This window comes from Zonotrichia leucophrys, chromosome 3 (assembly GCF_028769735.1).
Source record: "Zonotrichia leucophrys gambelii isolate GWCS_2022_RI chromosome 3, RI_Zleu_2.0, whole genome shotgun sequence".
Classification (NCBI taxonomy): Eukaryota; Metazoa; Chordata; class Aves; order Passeriformes; family Passerellidae; genus Zonotrichia; species Zonotrichia leucophrys.
The window spans coordinates 14,450,295-14,472,769 of record NC_088172.1 but is presented as its reverse complement, the minus strand read 5'-3'; the positions used below and the strand labels follow the sequence as shown (position 1 = coordinate 14,472,769).

At 37.3% G+C, this 22,475-nt stretch overlaps 1 protein-coding gene across 1 annotated transcript in view; it reads right to left on the bottom strand.

Annotated features, from left to right (window-relative positions):
- Positions 1 to 5,411: 5,411 nt before the first annotated feature.
- TTK (TTK protein kinase) overlaps positions 5,412 to 22,475 on the bottom strand; it is a 30,680-nt gene continuing 13,616 nt past the window's right edge. Inside the window, exons 7-23 of the mRNA XM_064707446.1 lie at positions 19,411 to 19,519; positions 19,220 to 19,295; positions 19,041 to 19,138; positions 18,407 to 18,506; positions 17,571 to 17,688; positions 16,055 to 16,236; positions 15,801 to 15,937; positions 14,256 to 14,382; positions 13,091 to 13,183; positions 11,246 to 11,403; positions 11,009 to 11,160; positions 9,710 to 9,834; positions 9,320 to 9,400; positions 7,901 to 8,077; positions 7,503 to 7,593; positions 7,166 to 7,263; positions 5,412 to 6,067 (exon numbers count right to left, since the gene is read on the bottom strand). Of these exons, the coding sequence (XP_064563516.1) occupies positions 5,978 to 6,067; positions 7,166 to 7,263; positions 7,503 to 7,593; positions 7,901 to 8,077; positions 9,320 to 9,400; positions 9,710 to 9,834; positions 11,009 to 11,160; positions 11,246 to 11,403; positions 13,091 to 13,183; positions 14,256 to 14,382; positions 15,801 to 15,937; positions 16,055 to 16,236; positions 17,571 to 17,688; positions 18,407 to 18,506; positions 19,041 to 19,138; positions 19,220 to 19,295; positions 19,411 to 19,519 (2,012 nt within the window). The 3' untranslated portion in view covers positions 5,412 to 5,977. The remainder of the gene's footprint in view (positions 6,068 to 7,165; positions 7,264 to 7,502; positions 7,594 to 7,900; positions 8,078 to 9,319; positions 9,401 to 9,709; positions 9,835 to 11,008; positions 11,161 to 11,245; positions 11,404 to 13,090; positions 13,184 to 14,255; positions 14,383 to 15,800; positions 15,938 to 16,054; positions 16,237 to 17,570; positions 17,689 to 18,406; positions 18,507 to 19,040; positions 19,139 to 19,219; positions 19,296 to 19,410; positions 19,520 to 22,475) is intronic.

Here is a 22,475-nt window from a genome sequence, read left to right as displayed (position 1 = left end):
GGTCAGAGCACAAGGCAGTGTGGTCTGCTAAACTTTATCATGAACCCTTTGAGCAAGATAAGCAATTTCATTTCTGGCAAAACAGCCCAGGCACTTAGAATCAGAGATATATATAGGGGGAATTCCCAAGCCAGAGATTACATCTCACCACTTACATACAGTGCCAAGGAGCATCCTGACCTCCTTGAATATATCCCATCTCTTTTTGAACACACTAGTATCTTTGGCTTCTACAATACTTCAGATGTACTTACATGTTGCATACTAAACCCCAAGATCTTCCTTTCATCCCTTTCTAGCAGTCTGACTGATCATTTCATCAGCTCCCAGCCCTGCGCAATGCAGATTCCTCCTAGTGAGAGTTTCCTGAGGAAGTCATTCCGCTTTTAGTCTTGTATGGAAGTCATTCCCATCTCCCTGAAGGCCTGCATTGGGTCTCTCCATATTCTCTAGCTTTATTAAACCTTTTCAAGGACTGCAGAGAGCATTTAAATCAAATATATTTACATAGCAGAGCACCAATATTTTCTTGCATTCTCATCCTTTCCCAATAATTAATATTCTAATTGGTTCCTTTGGTACAAGGTTTGGACAGACATTTTCAGAAAACTATGTATAATGCAGAAGAACCATCCCCAAATACCACTCCAACAGCCCCTTGTGTTGTATGTATGTTAGGATATTTTTTTCCCATGTGAATTCCTTTGTGTTCTGCCAACATAGGCTTTATTTACTATGGAAGGCATATTTGGTAGTCTCATTTAGAAGCTTCAACATGCATGAAGACAAGTATCATATTTACTACCTTCTCTTTCTGTGTTCCTAAGGCTAATTTAAAAATCACACAGGACAACACCTCACACAGCTCTTACAAACTCCTTTAGACTCCAGCAGTCAAAGCCACCTGGGTCTGGAGTGCTTTATCAACTGCCCTAAACGGCTGCTACTGGCACATCAATTTCAAGTAGATCATTGGACTGATATCTTACAGTGCACAGCTTGATGTGAGAATTTCCAACTTTCTCAGCTCTGAACATTGATGCACGTGAGTTGGCTTTTCTTTCCAGATGAGAACCTAGAGCAACAGGAGCATTCTCTAACCCATGGCAAACCGCAAGCCAAAAGCCTGGGTTTCTTTGAAGCTTCATCTGCTGTCCCAAAACTCAATGCTGTGTTCGTATTTGCATAGCTCAGCATCCATCACCACAGTAGGAAGCGTCTTTACCTTTGCAGTGCTGGACATCTGCTAAATCCAAAGATCAGACTGAAAGAGATTTAGGCAGACACTCATCTTTCACTCAGGTACCCAAGACCTCCTGAAGACTCAGAACTTCTCATTACTGAGGTACCTTCCTGCAGTGTTGCTGAGTGCTTCCTGCTGGATGGCTCAGGAGTCCCTGCAGCACACAGCAGCTGCTGCAGAGCCCAGCATCTCCCCACCACTGTGGAGGGGACTTCACTGCCTTCTGCTGCACAGAACTATGTGTTCCATTGCATGAACATCCAAACACATTTTATGTCTGATAAGAGTATTTCAAAGTACAATGCCACTCTGCAATAGCAGTGAAGAATTTTATGCCCCAATGAGTCACTGAACACAAGCAGCACTGTACAGATCCATGGTACTGAACAGCTTTCTGACAAACTCAAAGCAAACAAGACATGGAATGTAAAGAGCTAAGACTCACAGAAATATTTTATCCATGACTTCACAGTGCTAGGCTAACAGGATCATTTGAGATGTCTAAGACATTGTCTTTTCAAGACTACAAAGGAAGCAAGTGCAAATCCAATTCTTATTTCCTTAAACACAGCTATTTAAAAGCCAATTAAAAATACAAATAACAGTGACAAAAAATAGGGGAAAAGCAAGAGACACAGAGCATGTTACAAAGAGGAATTCAAAGCATGCCGGCACTTACCACATAACATACACATTAAGTGGGTACAGAGACAAGCCAGAGAGCCTTAGAATATACAAGGGTTAAGATCAATGGACAGATATTTTTTAAACCTGACCTATTCCTTATGATTTTTCAGGGTTCAGAACAGTGGTACCACTATTCCACGTCAAATTAGTCATATCTTTCATTGCAAAATCTGCCTGGATTTTGGCAATTCATCTGATTAGAGCCAGAATCTTCAAATTGCATCATTGTTTAGCTGTGAATAGTCTACCTGCCAAGAGAAGGAATTGAGGTGAGGAGTCAGATTTTTATCTCAGGTTTCATTTCAGCAACTCCCATGAAAGTGTATGGACAGGCTGTATAAAGATTTCTTCTGTGTCCACACAGGTGTACACCTCTACATGCTACAAGTAAATCACACTGCAGTGCCTGCTCCATTCTTTATAGCCTTTATCTCACAAGATTTATCTGCTAATTACTTTATGTGAAGCAGTAAGCAAACAAGGGCACACTGACAAGCCTTGTACTCCAGGCAGGTGGGACAGATAACCAAGTTGGGAAGAGATATACACATCAAGCAGGAAGGGAATACTCTCATATTAGCAGTTTACCCTTAGCTGAAACAGGACATGCCTTAACAATAAAAGTGTTAAAATAAAAAGTGGTATTTGTTTTATTTGTTGCCGCTGAGAACTCTGTTTTGTGTGAGCAGCAAGGCAATAAGAGTGTAAACAACTGGAACAGAGAAGCAAGGAGTTGTCATAACTGGCACCTGCAAGGATTAGCCAGAGATCCTTGCTGAGGAGTTCAGGGAGCAAGCTAGACTCCACACCAGGGCTAGAACTCAAGTTTGTTCAACTGTTGAATTTTTAACATGATACTTACCACCACACCCAGAATTAGTTAAAACTGTTGAGCATGCAACCATTATTAAGTACTTAAAGGAAGAACAGAAATCCACAGGAGGGACCAAAATAGTGACAATTTGACAACTTACCTTCAGACTAACTCACACCCTCTGCTCTGCACTCTACTGTTAGGGACTGTACCATTTCCCTCCTGCACAGATAATATGTACAGCAGTAGCACCTTAAGAGTGTCTTCCACAAGGCTAGATGAGAAGGAGGAGTTTGACTCCACCAGCCTTGTGGTGATGGATTTGTGAATAATTTTTCCTGCTCCTTGGTCAAGTGTCCTTAGAGCAGAGGTATATGCAAGCAAACAGCCTCCTTTTCTTGAGCTTGTCAAGGACTCAATTCTAGGTATTGTCACAAGAAGAATGACTGCATGAGCAGAGCCTTCAAAACTTAAACTTTATTTAGTGTTTGAATTCCAACTAACCTTACAGAGCAGAGTTCAGGCAAAGTCATAGAATCATGGAATCAAAAAATGTCCTGAGGTATAAGGGACCTACAAGGAACATCAAGTCCAGCTCCTGGCCCTACACAGAACACCCCAAGAGTCACACCAGGTGCCTGAGAGCATTGTCCAAACACTTCTTGAACTCTGTCAGGCTTGGTGCTACGACCACTTCCCTGGTGAGCCTGTTCCAGTGCTCCACCACCCTCTGGGTGAAGATATTTTTCTGATATTCAACCTAAACCTCCCCTGACACAGCTTCCTGCCATTCCCTCAGCTTCCATCACCACAGAGGAGTGATGGGAGTCCCTGTCCCTCCACTTACCCTCCTGAGGAATCTGGAGACTGAGTCATGCTATACCCATTCACAAATGAACAGGGAAGTCACCCTTCTGCAGTTAGGTTTCTTTTGTAGTGCTAGCTGCTGAGCAGAGCTTTTGGAGTACAGTTTTAGATTTACAGGCTGTAAGTTCCCAAACCCATTTTTCCAACAAGAATTACAACAGGGAACTTAGTGTTCTCATTTACCTTTGTACCCTTCACATAGCTGTGGAATCTCATTATTAGCTGATACAGTATTATACTGTAGATTTCTCTCTTTACAGAGACATACTCTGCTTTACCAGCCATCTTATCTCTTCATTATATACAATATCCTGAAATGCAGCCTTGATGGTGACAGTAACACAGGATGGACATTTTGTAACCTTGAAAAAGCTTCTAGCAGTTACCTGTTACCCGAAATTTAAGATTGTCATTTTTTGTCCTTTAAAGCTAATCACACATTTCTGTAATTCACGTATGCTTTTAAGACTCCAGAAGAACCTGAGAAGGGAGATAGTTGTCTATAAGGCAGAAAAAAGCCTGGAATAGAATGAAGACTCGTAAGTGGCAGCGACCAAGGTAGACAGATATCCTGTAGCATGTCATTGAGGTGGGGAAGGAATATAAATCAACTGCCCATCTGCAATGGAAAAAAAATTATTTTTAAAGGGATGACTGATAACAACCCACTGCCTCTTATCAGCCCCAGGGCTCTTTCATAAGCTCCCTCTCATGCCAGTTATATTTCCTGTGGGATCTTCAACAGTCATGGAATAAGAGAAAGGTTTGATAAATCATACAGTACAAAAGAAAAATAGCTGTAGCTATTGTAGCACTGCTGTGCAGTAATGTAGCACTGCTTCTCAACATTCAACACAAACTAGGAAAGCAAAACAGCAAAAGTTAAACAATTGTAACATTAGAATAATTACAAATAATTTTTTCAAGCGCTGTAATCTAGACAAGGACTTGGGAAACTTTTCACTTTATGAAAAGACACTTCTGCAGAGTAAAGATTTTCTTCACAGGTTTTTCTCTGAAGAGGCTGATACTTCTTCCCTCCTTCCAGAGAAAGCCAAAGCGTTTCAGTTCCCATACCTTAGCAGTCTCTCAAATTGTTTAGAATATGAAACGTGCAGAACAATAAAATTTTTTCTTCACTGGCTTCAACTTTGAAAATTTTAATATCTATATAACTAACTATAAACAAAAGGAGGAGTACAATTAGCACAGGCATAAGGTACTCCTTATGCCTGAAATACCTCTGAACTTCTGCAGCAGCACCAAGTCTTTAAAAAAAATGAGCAAAAACAAGATCTCTACAGGAAACAAGCCTTTTTCACTAGAAATATGAGACAACTACCCCCATCCCGACAGAGGACTGAGATTCCACACCCTGTTTCACATAATGACAACGAGACCAACACCTTAAGTTTATCATTCCAGGTTTACTCTTAGGAAGGAGATCTGCTGTTCTTTGTGTGCTCCAACACTGCAGTGCAGCACACGCTCCCTGCCCCTGCTTGTCAGGAATAATTCCCACTCTGATCACTCTCCCTGCGTAATGTGGAGAATCACAGCTAATCCAAAACAAAGGAGGGTAGGCATGAACATACACTCACACCAGAAATGTAACTCAGTTAAAACCTAACCAATCCAATAACAATCATGTAAAATCCACTTCTCCTACATTCAGTGCACTTTAGAGAATGCTTAGTATCAATGCTTTTAAAAACCCAAATTAGTAATTTATTAGCATTGTGAAGCCTGAAGGAATTTCTATTTTGAAATTTGAAAAGCAGACTAAACTTGTTGTATTAGAAATGCTATTACAAGAGCCATTTTATTCATACAAGTTCAACACAGTACTGATGATTCCATCATAACACTTAACCACAGGAACAGCTCAAAAACTGGGTGACATTTACATGCATCTACCAATATTGTAACTGGTGGTTTATACAGAATGCTCCTTTCCAAGGTATTTGTTAGCAAGGTATTTGTTAGCAAAGGTATTCCATGTTTTTCATGTACATCAGTTGGCATTTTTGGGGAACTTTTTATATTAGCTTCTCATAAGATCTCCTCTTAAAAGATTCTCATACAAGTTTGTGTACTCCAGACACTGTAGTGCTTTGTAAGTAACACAGACCATAATCACCAAGTAGCCATTGTTGTTGCTCAACCCAAGCAGCATGCAAGGAGTGAAAGAGCCCACAGTAAAAAGCATTCAATTAAGCTCTTTTTAATGACCTGAAATCATTATCAAAAGAACACAACAAACATATAAAAATGCAAACTTTATGCTGAGTGTCCTTTTAAAAGCTAGCAGCACAAAATACTTTTTGAACAGACCAGACATCTGTTGTGTCCTGAACAGAAGCACATCATTTTGTTGTCCATGTTTTTTGACTCCCAGGTTTTGCAAATGCTGATACATCAAGAGTTTTACCACTGCTGCACTGTTCATATAAAGTCTGAAAGTTAACAAACACACAGGGTATTCAGGTGAACACAGTTGTACTGCACATGGATTCAAACTATATAACAAACATTACACTTGAAATAAATCATCACATACTGAAATATTCCATACTAAAATTGCTCTGTCAAATCAAAAAATAGAACACTTAGGACAGCTTAGTTGTACCAGCTGTAATGCAGTGCAGTGCCCAGGGGATAACACATATGCTGACTTTGCAGTGGGGGCAAAGTTATAGAGTTTCACAAGTCAGGAGAGCACAAATGAGCTGGAGAGATCTAAAATTCAAGTTTACTCTATGAAATGTCTCCACTATGGAAACCTCGGCATGGAAGGAGTTATTTGTGTACTGGGGGCATGCAAGGTTTACATGAGATACTCAGATGCCCACAAACGGCCAAATCACCATTTTGTTAGAAGAATAAACTACTTGTTCACCCTCATATTCAAAACAGATCAAGTGCAACTAGAAGTGTAAGCATGAACTCCTTTAGATTTAATATACATTGAATTTGCTTTCCTCCCCATGAAAGCAGCTTTGCATTCTCTAGGTCTTATGTATACTTTACACCATCACTTCTGAGACACACATAGAAAGAACAGAGTTGAAGATTTACCCAGCTTCTTTCAGGCAATAAACAGAGAGGCTGCAGTACTTCAACACACAGGAACTAATTTACACATAGCACTGGCATTAACAGCTCAGCAACTTCCTGGAAGCAGGAACAGTTGCACTCCAAAAGTGTGCACACTTAACAGATCAATTGAGATAATTTTTCCATAGTGAGGGTTCTTAAATTAGCAGACCCCCACAGAGGGGCTGCTTAAAAGCAAAGCAGATCTACCAGGAGGTGGAAAGGAAAGACAAAACGAAGACTAAGGATTACTGGCATCACTTTTAACCATTCCAGTTCAGAATAATGTAGAGACATTCTGCATCCTTGCAAATAAAAGCACTAAGATATGCAATGTTTTCCCAGCTATGGCTGAAGATTTCATATATGTATTGTTTCATCTTTCACTACTAAACATTCTAACCTTGGTCTGCATGAGCATGTACTACTACACAAAATAGAAAAGACAATTTACTTACCCTCGCAGCTCTAGAAATAGAATTGGGAGAATTCAAGCCAACAAGCTGGCCAAGGATACGTTTCATTTCCTCTGTTGTTCCTTTTGCATTTGGAACACCTGCAGGTAATTTATACTTATGGTGAAATTATATACATTATCAGCACAAAAACTGCCAGAACAGTTTGCAAGAGGTTTAAGAATTAAAATACTGAAGTCTTTTCTGAAGCAGATGTAGGCACCAAACAAAACTGAGTCACACCAACAAGCTCATAGTACCTCTAAGAGTGAAGTGGTTTCTATTTCTAATTCATAGTTAAAAATACTATTTAATAAAATGTATTTTAAAATAAATGTACCTGTTGGACAATGACTTTGAATTTGAACATAGGGATGTACCAGCAACTCCGAAACAGAAATTCTCTCTTTAGGATTTCTTATTAAACAGCGCTGCAAATGAAGAAAGAGGAAGAATGTTTTGCCTATAAATTATGAATTGTCCTAGGAATTAACAGTATTTACTTTGGTTGTTGAACCCAAGGACTTACGTAGCTGGTATTGAGCTGAAAAGAGACTTTAATATGGAAACCACATGAGTAGCTATAGTTTAGTTCTTCTTTTAGAATAAGGCCTGTTACTACAAGTAGCAGTGACCACCTCTCTGTGGAAAAAGTCTCTCAAGCAAAACTCATTCAGTTTTATAAAATATGCTTTAAATAAAGAAATTACCATTACTTAAAACAAAAGGAACAGTTACCTTCAGCACATCTTGAAGATCCTTCTCAGCAATATCTGGGAACCCTATTTCGTAGCTTGGATCAACAATAGCATGCATTTTATTGATGTGATTTGTTATATGCTGAAACGGAGTCCTTCCATATGTCATACAGTACAAAATGCAGCCCAGTGACCACACATCGCTTTTGGGACTTATCTAATATTAAAAATTAAAAAAAAATTATTCTCTACTTAAGAAACTGACCCTTCAGTCAATTTATCACATATTTGTACAGTTTTCATTGTGTAAGAGATCTTTGTTACTATTACACAAAATCACCAAGACAGCACGCCATTATCTACTAAGACAGTAATGTGGCTTCCTTCACTGATATTCCATAAGAAAACTATTGTTCTAAACTATTTTTGAAAATCAACTTACATGAAGAACTAACTTAAAAATAAAGTTAGTCCTTAACAAGTCAAACTGCAGGATTCTAATTTCAGATTTAAAAATAAACACAACTAAAAGCATACTAAATTATTTAAATCCAGGAAATGGTGAGAGATCACTGCTGTGTCTCCTAAGTGGAAAGCCACAATTCAATTCCCCTGGGTTTAAAGGATTCAGATCCACATTTCAACTATGACACTCAGGCTGGTCCTTGCAGGACAACTTCGCACTTGTCCTTTTGAAGCTGAATTATTTCAAGAGAAGCACAGAGTGGGGGAGAGGGTGAAGTGGAGAAAGATGCATACAGAGAATCTGACTCCCAGCACAGTGGTTAGATTTCTGCTTAGATGAGCTGAAAAATCTGCACTTTGCATGCAGTTTTAATTTAGAAGTGTACAAAAGGTAAAAAAATTACCATCCTTAAAAAAAAATCCACTTTTGAAATATTTTATTCTCTATTTAGGAAGCCAAGATTTTATTTCATTACATAATAATACTTCCATTCAACTGTTAAAAAGTTAATCTTCATGTACATGCGAGTACATATGGATTTTAAATACTTTTGCACCAAACCACGTAACCCTCAGTTGAATTTTGACTGCCAACGTCAAAAATGCTTTCCCTTCAGTACTTTTTCTCATCATTCACATTCCATTGCCCTGGTGAGGTTATAAAATTTTCTACAATACACAATACTCTGTAGCAGAGAAAAATTAATAGGATACACTGAACTCATTTTGTGGCCCTAAAATGCCCATGCCTGTGCCTCTGTTTTACTTTCAATTTTATGCAGTAATTGAGTGCTTCCATTTTTCTAAACACCATCTGCCAAATGCTTTTAGGTAGGGAGATTAAGCTTAACCTTCCAACTCTGCACACCATCACAGCACAATAAATTCTCTTGTATTCAAGTTTCAGTGAAAGATTTTGAAAAAATCTGAAGATGTATGATTGAATTCCTTCCTTCTTAACATGAAGGGAATAGGAGGATAAAGATCATACTACCTTAGAACGAGGTTTGCCATTTTCTCCATAGGAAGACCTATCTTCTATTGCTTCAGGTGGCATATAATTCATTGTGCCAGCCTAACCATAAAAATGAAAAAATATTTTAAGTAAAGCATGCATTAAATTTTATTAACTTAATAAAACTTAGATTTCTGTCCCAAAACACTGAAAAGCATCTTAAAAGTTTGTTTCTATTAAGGTCGAATGCCATTATTATTTTCTTCATTAAAACATGTAAAAAACAATATACACGAATATTCATGTACACATATAAAACCATTCAGCATAAGATTTCAATAGTAGTTGAGGTTATTACAATCAAAGTTATCAGCAGGTACTATTGCATTTCACAGAAAAATGGACATCAATTTTCCAGAAGTAGTTCACCTGAGAATCTTTAATGATACTTGTCACATCTGGCTGCATTTGGTTTGCAATGCCAAAGTCAATTAGTTTTAACATTCCATCAACTATCAGAAAGTTCGCTGGTTTCAGATCACTGTGAATAATGCCTGTAAAAAAGAGTTTAAAGTAAATCCAAATTACTACCATAAGGTTTAGCATTACTCAATTCCCATAAATCTTGCACAGAGAGAAGGTGCAGATTGACTTTGAGTCTCTGCAGATTTCACAAAAGTGCTTCCATTTTTTCCTGAAGAGTTCTTAACTTGCATGAATTTACAGTTAAAATTACTACTTAGTCAAACCTGCAGGTACCCCAGAAGAGCTCCAAGCAATTTGAGTTGCAGTTTGTCTCAGTTTGGGACAGACACTGCAGCTCTGTGGGCACATGGCCACACTGGATTGCCGCTCTGGAGCAGTTCAGTGGCCTGTCCATGCTTGTCGTTCTCTCTTTAATTAGCTAAGCAGGTAGTTAAAATAAAATTACATTGCTTAGTCTGATAAAAGGTACCATTCACTAAGGAATATACACAACTGACTTCTCACAAACTCTACTTGCACAATTTAACATGAATTTTGGTTACTAGCTACATAATCAACGAATCTATCTTGATATTTTACAAAAATCTACGTGTTTTTTCAAAACATCACATATATGTATGCCTGTTGAATTTCAGTAGGTTTTGCTGTTTGCTATATTTTTGGATGTTCTAGTCCTAAAATAGATGATGCTTTCTGCTACATGTACTACTCTTCACTTCATTATTATATAGGAAAAGATCCAAGTCTGCCTCTCCTTTATACTATACAGACAAACAATATAGATGCTATGGACGCATACACAATTATATAGGTAAAGAGGAGAGGAAGGCCTGAAGAAGTCTAGGAGAAAGCTGAAACACTTTGTCAAAGTAAAGATGGCAGAGCTGTCAATGTCAAAGCCAAGTATGGAGAGACTGAGTGGCTAAAATTTGAGTCTAACAGAACAAGCGGGAGTATACGAGGTAGTCTAAAACAGAAAATATTTTCTGGCTGTTGAAAGAAAGCAGATAGCATTACATAGTATATTTGTGAGATCCTTCTTGAGTTAACCAAGCCTGTCTCTGGATCAAGATTTAACTTTGTTTTTTGCATCACTGCTTTTTTTTTAAATACAGTAAATATCCATCTTTGTAGATCACTAAGATTACACTAACATTAAAAACAATACCATCTCCAAAATTAAAACAAGAGACATTATCTGCCATATATCCTACACAAATACCTAGAATTATTTAACAATACCATATTCATGGATTGTGTGAACAGCTTCCAGCATATTTTTCCAATAGCTCTTTCGTTCCAGTGGATCCATCTTTTTTTTCTTTTTAAGCCAGCTATTGAGATCAATATTTCCACACTCCATTACCATGTAGATATGTTGATCAGTAATTTCACTAAAAATAAAACATGTGTGTTAAAAGTGAAGGAAATATCTTTTTACAGTGAAACACTGATTAAATAAGGTTAGTATTTACTCACTAGCCATAAAGGCGGATGATCTTATCACTATGTTGCTGCAGTTTACTCAAATGAGCAATTTCATTCTTATAGCTCTCAACAGTCTGTTGATCAGCTTCCTCTAGGTTCACATATTTGACAGCATACAGCTGCTTCTTGTCATTCAGTACTTGAAACACCTACAAAACAGTGTCAGTTAATAACTTCATTCATCCCTAATTCCAACTCAACTCAGCCAGAATACCAAAGAAGACTACCTCTTCAAAAGGAAGAAACAATATCAAGAAATTCATACAAGTCAGCATGAAAAAAATCAAAGACACCAGTTACAACAGAAACAACCCTCTATCAGAAGCTATCTTGGTGCCACATTGTATTTCACCAGGTGTCATCATGAGTCTGCAGTGTTCCTAAGATAAAGATTATGAAATAACACTCTCAGAGATAAAGGTTTGATCTGCCCTCACACATTCACTTTGTCACACCATGATCATTTGGAGGCTAGATCATATGGCACATTAGAAAAGGTTGAGAGCACAAAGTCTCATTTAGTCTTAAGATGAGAAGGCTGCAGGAAACCCTACATGCAGTCTTGAGCTATTTAAAGGGAAGGTATGACAGACTCCTCTTGAACCATCAAAGTATGAGATGCAGCAGACATAGCTAACAACAAGGAAAATCACAATTGGATGTTTTGATTTTTTCACTGTCATATAGACCAACAGGAAAACTGCTTGTCCAGATAGGCTACGAAATCTCCATCCTTGGCAATATTTACACAAAACCTCATGCATACCCTGCTTTATTTGAGCCTTGTTTTAAGCAGACTATGAGAGTGACACACAGAAGTCCCTGCCATCCTACCTCATTCTACAACCATACACTGGAAACAGAAAGCTCCTCTTTCTGGAGTTCCCTGCTGACTGCAAGCTGGCTAATATTAGTCCAACTGACAAGAAGGATGGGAGGGCAGACCCAGGAAACTACAAACTTGTTAGCCTAACCTCAGTTGCTGCAAAAATTACAGAGAATATCCTACTGGGTACAACTGAAATGCAACGATCAGACAGTCAACATGGATTCACAAAGGGAAAGACCTCTAAGTAAGTAGTTAAATTAAGCATCATTAGGACACATCCTCCTAGAAGCTCTGCTAAAACACATGGAAAACAGGAAGGTGATTTGAAAGAGCCAGCACTGCTTCCCCACATGCAAGACTGTCTGATCAACCCAGTGACCTTCTGTGAGGGAGGGACTAAATCAGGGGACAAATGAAGAGATAGAGATGTCATCTATCTGGACTTCTGTAAGGCCTTTGACATAGTCTCCCACAACATGCAGCTAAACTGCTTATGCTGTTAAGAAACTAAAGAACTCTAACAAGCCCAAGAGGTTTTGCCAATATTGTTTCCCAAGCTCCCATGACCCCAAATTTCCATGTAAAAAGCATCTCACTCACCACTTCACACATAGCTACAACTCTACTCCTCACACAAGTTACAGAAGCAGTTAAGAGATGGTCTGTCTCCCTCAGGCTCTCAATCAACCTGACAAGTTACCCATTTCCCAACAGTGTAATCACACTGCTCTAAACAACAGCCTCTCACATTAGGATGTACACAATGCAGCACATCTCTTACAACAGAACAACTGATTCTACCAGGAATTATAATGCTTACTCTACCACAGAAATTATCTTCAAGACCAAAAAGTCTAAGCATGGCACACCAGCAAAGTTCTAGATTCCCTGGTTCAAATATTGTGTACATGTTAACACTAGGCACTCATTAGGTGATTTCAACATTCATAATAGATTGTAGTACTGTGTAAATGAGTGACTGCTAAAAGGATAAAGGAGCACCTTACCTTACTTGAGCCTCCACTACCTATTTGCTTTAACACTGTATAAACTCTTCCATTGATGACAAGGCATTCATGCGAAGGTACAGAAGCTGGAACCTGTGCACACATAGAAAAGGTTAAGAAATAAATATTGGTACATGCAACAGAACTTGAGAGCTCTACTGTTTATTACATTAAAATGCTTTAAGTGGTCTTGCTCTTCCTGAAGATTATAAAGTTGTTTAGAAGCAGTAAAGAAACTCCAAATGAAAGCTAGATCCCCATACACTGATCAGCATTTGGCATGTAACATCACTGCACTCATGTAAAAGGTGCCAGTGCTCCTCACACTGGAAATCAAGGAAAGGATCTTCTTTAATAAGGCTTTCCAGATCATTAGAGACACCTCCCTCTTTACATATAATGTCAGAAACTACATTATCCAAGAGACTTTCAGTCTCAGCATGAAACTTAAGAGCTGTACTGAAACCATCTACCATTCTTTTTGAAGCTAATAGCTAAAAGACTGCAGTAGTGTCAAGTTGAAACAGCCTGCTCATATCTGCTACACCAAGCCATAGAAAGGCCTCAAGTTTGATTTATTAATTTATCAATACTTATCCTGTGGTAGGACACTTAAACCTATCCCCCAGTTTTATCTACAACTGGGAAGGTTCCCACCTGAATATGCAACACATCTAAGGTAACCCATTTTTGCATTATGTCAGGCCACAACAAACGTATCAAAATTTGTGAAATCTAAAAAAAATGGAGGAGAAATGCAATCTTTTGCCTCTCTCAAACTCATGATTTTCAACACACACTGCTTCTCTTTAATGGTACTGTACTGGGTAATACTGTAAAAGCACTGCAGAACAAAAATAGCGGCTCTAGTTCTTCTCTGTGTCATTAAGATAGACCTGAAAAGGCTTAGATTGCTTAGAAAAGGCTTAGACATAGAGGCTCTAGCATTTTGACAAAATTGAACTGATTTTTCAACATCTGACTTAGGTCATCTAAATTGAGACATACAAATGAAGAAAGTTATTTTAGGAATACTAGACTACTTTCCATTACTCCTCCAGGAAGATGAACAGTAACTTCAGATGAAAAAAATATATACACACATGTATTTTACCCAAAGTAGTTCCCAATGAAAATATGTGCTAAAATGACAGAAAATTGTTACCTGCAAGCCAATTTGATTTTGAAATGGAGTTGCTGGAGTATGTGGTAAATAATATGGGAACTGGCTGTAGGGAGTAGAAAGTTGACATCCTGGCAGAAACTTGTCCTTTACAACTGGTGTGCTGAAACTAACAAAAAATTAAACAGTATCTGCATTAGTTGTATTTTCTAAGATTATTTTAACAACAGAGTTGAAGTCTTCAATGTTTCTTGAAAGTTAAATGCTAGTGACTAGCAAGAGCTCAAGCCTCCACTTCACTCAATAATTATCATTAAGACCACTTCAACATCTTCATTTAGAAGTCCTTTTAGAAATACACTGAAACTTTAACAATACTTAGCAAATACTTTGAAGAACACAAACTCACTATCTTCAGACAATAGCTGGCACTTCCCAGCAACTGAAAAGTGAAGGAACTATAAAGCTAGAAGAACTGACTAAGAGAGTTTGAGCCAGTTACTCCTCTCCAGCTTACTGTTATTTATTCAAAAACTTTTTAGATTACCTATTTTTTAGAGTAAGCATATTAAGACAGTTAACTTCAAAAACTCTCACTATTGCCTTGACAGCTTTAGCTACACTGTGTATGAGCAGAAAGATCATTGATTTAAAAAAACAAAAGATTGTAAAAAATCCTATGGTTTTTTTATTTGTTCTCCTGATGTGTCTACCATCTCTTTAGTTATATTTCTAAACATACTAAATTTTTCCCCAATTGTATTTACAGAAACTAATGCCAAGACAAGAACTGGAAAAAAATGTATAGAACTAGGATTTATTTGGTAGAGTAAAACCACAGAAGTAAAAAAAAACAGGACAAAACCAGTCCAAATAGAGAAATAGAAACACTGAGCAATTCTGCATATTTAGCATGTACAAACTAAGTAAAGAGAATTTATTCAAGGACTATTATCACATTTCTTCATGAAATTATGTGGTTCATGCCCTACCTACAGTCTGAATTCTGCAGCTGTAGAGACAGAGGTCCTACCAACAGGAACAGTACTTACTCAGCATACAACCTTGACCTATATGATTCATCCTAGAGACTTATGAAAACAAAAAGTAATCATATAATTAGAAAGATTTGCCAACACAGGCATAGGAGTTTATGCCTTATTTAGGGTAACATGGATAAACAAATGCTATTGTTTCCAAACATAAGTCCTTAATTCTGCAAGCTTCTGGATTTATCCAAGTGCTTTTAAAAAACCTCAGACACTTGCATCATGGGAAATAAACTGATATATCGTTATCAATCTAAAAAGTCTCTCAGCCACATAATTTATCCAAAAGAAAGTGTCATGTAGCAGCATCGGTGATAAAGGTAAACACTCTACTAGGGACTTACTGATTTGATGGCAAATATTCAAATGCTGAAAAGCTGCCCAAAAAGGCAAAGGTCCCTAAATGCAATCTGAATCTCAAAGTCAGGCACTTCACAGAAGCACTTGGAATATTTGCTATCAAACAGAAAAATTCAAACCCTGTAAAAATCTGCTTAAACCTTTCCAGAGATCAACTACCATCTTATAGTAGGCTTACCAGGCCATATAATCATTAGATGTGGTGCTTGGTGTTCCATAAACGTGCAATGGGTCACTTTTCTTAGAAACAGCATCTGATGGCGATGATCGTCTTGAAACAGGATGACCAGACTGTTCAATGTTCATTTGTTTTCCCTACAAAGGGCAAAGCAAGATATTATATCACACAAGGAGCCACAATTAAGAACACAGAAATAATTTCTTCAACATGAGAAGGCTGCTAGCACACATGTAACATTTCTGTTACTTTACCTCTCCATAGCAGCTTTTCTGTGACACCTCTTGAGCTGGCATTTTTTTTCTGGCATTAACACAGTTTAGTTTCATCTGCTCCAACTGCTTTCTATAGCTTTCACCAAAACTAGATTGTTGTTGTTGACTTTCCAGACTCCTGGGCTCTGGGGTCTTCAGCTCCAGATGCTGAACTTTACTTTCTGTGGAAAAAAAAAAAAAAACAAAAACCAGACTATAAAAATGAATCAATATTCAACACTTGAAAAGTTACAATAATTTTCCCTCATTTTCTAGATCAGACTAAAACACAGATGATTTACTGGAATTAGGCCTTAAAAGACATTAATGAAGTCCTCAACAGCATGTTCAATTCAGTGTAGTAAAATGGCAACTTTCTTCAAAAAGTCTTAGGATAACACTGTAACAGTAACAGAGATGCAACTGTTTCCTACACCAACACAGGCAATGAGAGTAGGCTCACAAATCATACCACAACATCCCGGGGTTTTGAGCAGGTTTATAAAGCAGTGGAGATAAGCTTACTACCATACTCCAAATTAGAAGTCTGTTGTCTGCAACAATAGGCAACCTATAATCCAAGTGCAATGACTGAAGCCAGAGGCCTAAAGGGACTTGGCACTTTTTCCTAGTTCCTTTTGCACAGGTAGCACAAGAGTGAAATGGTGGGATGTGACAGTGCAAGCTGCAAACAGCACAGCTTAAGAGTGTTCCTTCACAAGCCTGAAAAGTTTTCTTTTCAAATTACTAGAAAGCAACATCCCATGCTGAGCAGCTCAGTGCAAGTCAGCTGCTGAAGGACTAACTACCTCAACCAACATCCAACCTGGAAACAAGAACAAGGCACAAACAGGGCGAGTATGACCTCAAACCAAACTGTTCCCAATGCAAGTCAGTGGGAAAAGCTCACTGAGGAGCTGAGGGGACAGTGAAGTTCAAAAAAAATTACATTTTTTCAACTGTAATGTTTCTTTCCTACAATACATATGTACTTATAAAACCCTAAATCTAACTCTTGCAATATTAGACATTTTCACCTAATTTTTTCAGCAGGATGAGAACACCACTTAGGGAACCAGCTTTCTGATGAAACACTGAAGTTGTTAGCAACTAACCATAGGAGGTTAGTACATGTATTCCATATTCCATGAAGTTGGTAAATAAATAATAGCAACTTTCTAGATTTAACTAGCCCTGAAATCCTTGCTATAAATCCAAGCTGGTTACAACATTTTCCAGAAAGACAACAGAATGTAATCTAATACCATCCCTATTTTTACCTGACTTCACACAACAGTCAAAATCCATGCAATATCTAAGTGAAGTATTTCCGAAATACAACAAAACTGTTTTTAAAAGAACTTGAAGAATTATTCCCCAAAGGTATGTTAATAATGCAGTAATTTCCACTTTTTGAAAACATTTTGTTTAGCAACGCATTTTTTAAAAAATACAGATTAGCACATTTTCAACGCTCATTCTATTTCAAACTACTCAGACATGACATTAATGTTACCTGCTCTTTTTGTCACAAGACTTGCATCCACTTTGGTTTTGAGAGTTACAGTTGAATTGGTAGCTGTTTCTGAGCTGCCCTCATCCAACATCTGTAAAGCTGTTTTTTCTTTTAAGGACTAAAGAACATAAAAAGCATCTTAAAAAAAGAATCAAAGGAAAACTCAGGAGTAGTATACAAAAGCCATTTCCTTAAGGTGATTAAGTGGCAGGTGCACTGCGAAGCAAACATGCCTCAGGGAACTGTGCAGGTTACATAGACAACTATTACTGATGCTATTTTTAAATATATCAACATTCTGAATTTTCATAATCCAGTTTCTATAATAAAGGCCTAAGTGCTTTCTATTCTGGAATTTTCTTTTAGCAGATGGGGACATGAGACATGAAAATATAAGACATAGTAATGCAAGACATTTGGTTTTGGATGAAAAAAATCTCTATCAAAAGCTGGAATTCATGGCTCCATAGAGCACTGAGTTGAACTGACTTCCTTAAATAGGGTCTTCCCATGGTAAACTTCATGACTTCAGCTGAAAAAGGCCCTATAGTCAAGTTGAAATCTGTTTATCTCCTCTTCAAAAATCATATTCCAAACACCACTCCCACTGAACAGGACATCTGATAGGAGCAGAGAAAGCTCTTTTTTAATGCCCTATTACGCATAACAAATTTCAAGTTTAAAAGCCATAATGAATGTTTCTATCCACAAATGATTACATAAAGAGAAATCCTACATTATTTCTTTCTTGAATTGAAAAAGCTGTTATTAACTTTTTTACTAATATCATAGGATGGCTAGAGTTCCTTCATGTACTTAAAAAACATTTAAGTTACCTGCAAATCTCTCAGGCTGCACGAATCACGCCCACAAGGTTTCGGTTCTGATGGTGGAAAAGGTGCAACAAAGGCTGCTTGTTTCGAGCTGGACATTTGCCTGTTGAAGTAACATTCTTAGTTACATCACATGCCAACACAGTGGGGCAATGGTCTTTTTTGTGAAAGAGATGATAAAAAGTAGTTGTGTGAAGACTTGGCCACAAGTTTCAAATAAACAGAAAAGCAGGTTTACTCAGCAAAGTGAGAAGCAATACAAAGAAGTCCTGCAAAATGAGGATTTAAAAATATCTTGAGTTACAAGACTGTATTTTCTCCTTTTTTTAAAAAAACTGGACTACAAAAACTTAAATATTTTGAACAAAATTTATTTCCACTTTAATTTCCATTTCTTTTGAGCTTACTGATTAGCCAGAACACGCTTTCTCTTCATCTTCACATGCTTTCATACAAAGAATTTCCATAAGATTTGAAGTAGGTTACTGCACTACCCATTGCAACTATACTGACTATTTGTCTCTATCCTTCAGGTCAAATTTGACATTGACATCTGACATTTCCACTACCCAATAAAAGTATCAGTGAAAAGGACTACTAAAGTCTGTGGTGCTGTAGGTAAACCCAATAACCATACCTCTCTGTAACACTGGCCGTGAGTGGGACATCTGAATCCTCCATGTCATCACCATCATCAGATACCAGGGTAATAGGAATCCTCCCAAATGGGCAAATCTTAGAACAAATTCAAAATTACCAGGTGTGTACAGCAAAATAAAGAGTTTAAGATTTTAAAGAAAATGTTACATGTTTTACCTGGTTAGATTTGTTTAGTGATCTCAATGGATTGTGGTAATTAACTAGAGCACCCAGCTCCTGTGACTTCTCTTCCCTAAAAGAAAAAAATAAACAAAAAAACCCCACAAAACACACAACACTGCAGTGTGTGTGTTTACTTTTGGTTTAAATGATATTATAAGGCATTAAATAAGAAATTAAGACATTACCTAAATAAAGATCTGTTAATAGTTGAAGAATTTTCACTAGAATCATTCTTTTTTAAGCTTCTGTAATTTCCACCTATATTCTGAAGTCCAGACTCCTGTGTACTTGATACTGTAGGGAAAATAGAATCATTCAGATCATATCAGACAAATTCAACTAAGTTATTCTAAGCAATTAATTGGGTTAAATTGAACCAGCTGATCTCACTGATAGCAAATTTGAGAGTGGTCATATAAGCTGTGCAATGTCAGGGAGTATCAAGGCAGGCAATAGCAAAAAGCTCATTCACCAGCCCCATCTTAATCCAGAAGAGACTCTTGCTTGATCAATGAATATTTAGCAGTAGTTTTATGAAGTTGTACATTAGTCTTAAAATTAAGTGTCAAGTCAACTTAATAAACTTTGAAAGTATATATTTCAGATATAAACACAACCAGAATTCAAGTTATTTGAAAAGTCATTATAGAACCTCAAACCCACAAATAAACAGTTCAGAACAACACTATCTTCCACATTATTTTTGTCTACAGGTGAAGGGAAGGTCATTTCTTAGAGACCAAGAAATCACATGAACTCAGAATACACAAATGAAAATTTATCAACACCTTAACGAACACACATTCACATTACAACACAGTTTAATTCGTCATTTAGGGAACAATGTGGAGTACAAGCTATTTTAAGCACCTTCAGATAAACAATAATCACTTGAACTCAGCTATTTTTCTGATAAACCCTTTTTCAAAAATGTAAATTACTATCTGGTTATTTTGATTAAGATCTCTTCAATGCTACAAGATTTTTTTTTTAAGACAGACACTATTGAAGATGGAGGGAGAAGACCCAACTTCCTTGTTCAGCATCGACTCCGTTTATTCACTCAGTCACTTTTTATAACCGTGTTAATTAAGTTCATGCATATTGCAAACCCGAGCTCACAATAGGTCAGAGATAACAAACCAACTCCTCCTTATGTTTCCAAAACTAAGATTTGGGTTCTCAAAATTATTTTTGCTTTCCCAAAACAGCCAAAGATAGAATATCTACTTGTTATGAGAAAGCTGCCTGAGAACTCTGGTATGCAAGGTTCTCAAGGCTTTCATGTTTGTCACTTTTACTTGTAATTAAAAACAACCTGAGAACTTCTGCTGTTTACAGAAACCGGCTGTGAGAATTTTACTCCTCACAGCTGCCTTCTAAGCCACTTCTGAAAAAATCTCCAACAAGACACCAAAGAGCATATTTAAAAAAAAAAGAAAATCAAAGGCAACAGGAAGTGTTCAAAGCCAGGTTGAAAGCTTTGAGCAACCTGGTCTAGTGGAAGGTATTCTTGCCTCATAGCAGGGGGTTGGAAGTAGATGATGTCCCTTCAATGTCCCTTCCAACCCAAACCATTCAAAGATTCTAACTAAGACAGTATATAATGTGATGTGTTACATCACATAGGCCTTGTATAAGAAATTGCCAGTAAAGGAAATTGTCTGCTTAACCAACAAGATCCACAGCTATCCACAGCCGTCCAATAAATCACAATTTAAGGACTTTTATATAGCACTTTCCATTTTTAAATCTGTTTTCGCTCATTAAAATGGATGAGCTCATCCATTTTACTTTTCTTTTCAACTCTCCCATATCCCTTTTCTACTTTCAGCCAGAAGTCAGACTTCTGGTAGATGAACAGTGCAGTATTGGCTATTTCCAATACTTAACATTTTATGAACTACTTATGCCAATAGACCAAACCACTCATTCAAATAAAACAAGTGCCTCAGTGTACAGTGTTTTATTACCAACCCAGGACCATCACCATCTCACAAATGCAACTCACACCTTTTTCACCAAAGATTTTTTTTTTAAACCAACAAGGTGGCCACTGGACTCTCACAGCCAGCTGGTGATCTACAATACTTTCATTCCTTCACAGTCTAAGACAGCCTGTCTGCTTCTTATGATACCCCTTACCACAGCTGGACCTCATGACCCAATGCTTTCTTCCACCCAAAACAATTCTAAAGTGGTTCTACATTTCTGAAATACTCAACTCCATTTTCCCAACTGAACGTGTTTGATTGCACCTGGTATGTCAACTACTTTAGACTGCTGTGTATGAATGAAAGAGGAAAAAAAGGAATTAGACCAGAGGTTTCTAGACTTGATGCATGGTTTATATTTGCATCACAACACTAACAGCACGTAACTGTCAAAAACATTCTGTACAATCTTTTGAAGCTGTGAACAAATGCATTTACATATACAGCATTCATATTTTCAAATTAAACTTTCAAAAGCAGCTCTTCAAATGGTAATACAAAAAATACCTAAATGCCAATATACTAAAATAGCCTTTGTTGCTCCAGAGGACCATATAAATTCACTTAAAGCCAAATTTAGTGATTTACCTCTTTTACGTCCCAGAGTTTGAGATATTTCAAGTCCGGTGTTATTTACCTTTTAAACTTTAATCTTTAAATAACTAAATTAATAGTTTGCATTTTTCAAATACCTAATTACAAACCAATATAGATGAAAAAATAAATGAGCCTACTCTTGCCCCACAGTTCACTGCTTCCTAAATGGCAGGCAGAGTTTTGCCATTCATTCTCACAGGTATTTCCTTAGCCCTGCAGCAGCAATTCAATGTCAGCAAAAAATGATACAATCCATGAAGGGTATTGGTATCCTTCAAGATATTCTCCTGTGGCACAGTACATCAGCAGTGGCGTTTAAGATGTCTATATCCAATTAATGATAAACAGAATAAGACAGAAAATAGAGTTCATTAGAATTGAATGCCAAAACTGAATACTATTAAAAGAGTTCACCCCCAGTAATGCTTCAGTCAAAGGTTGATTCAATAGACACCAAGCAAACCTCAAACACCACTCCTGAAGACACATCCCTAAGGAAATTACATCCGATCTATTTCACATCAATCCTGTCCTCACACAATGCAAAAATATGGAAGTGTTAGACATCACTCTTGAAAGAGTTAGCTACACACACTCCAAAGCTGAAGTCAAACCATATTTTTTGCTCAATTCCACTCCAAAAAATGTATCTCTTGAAA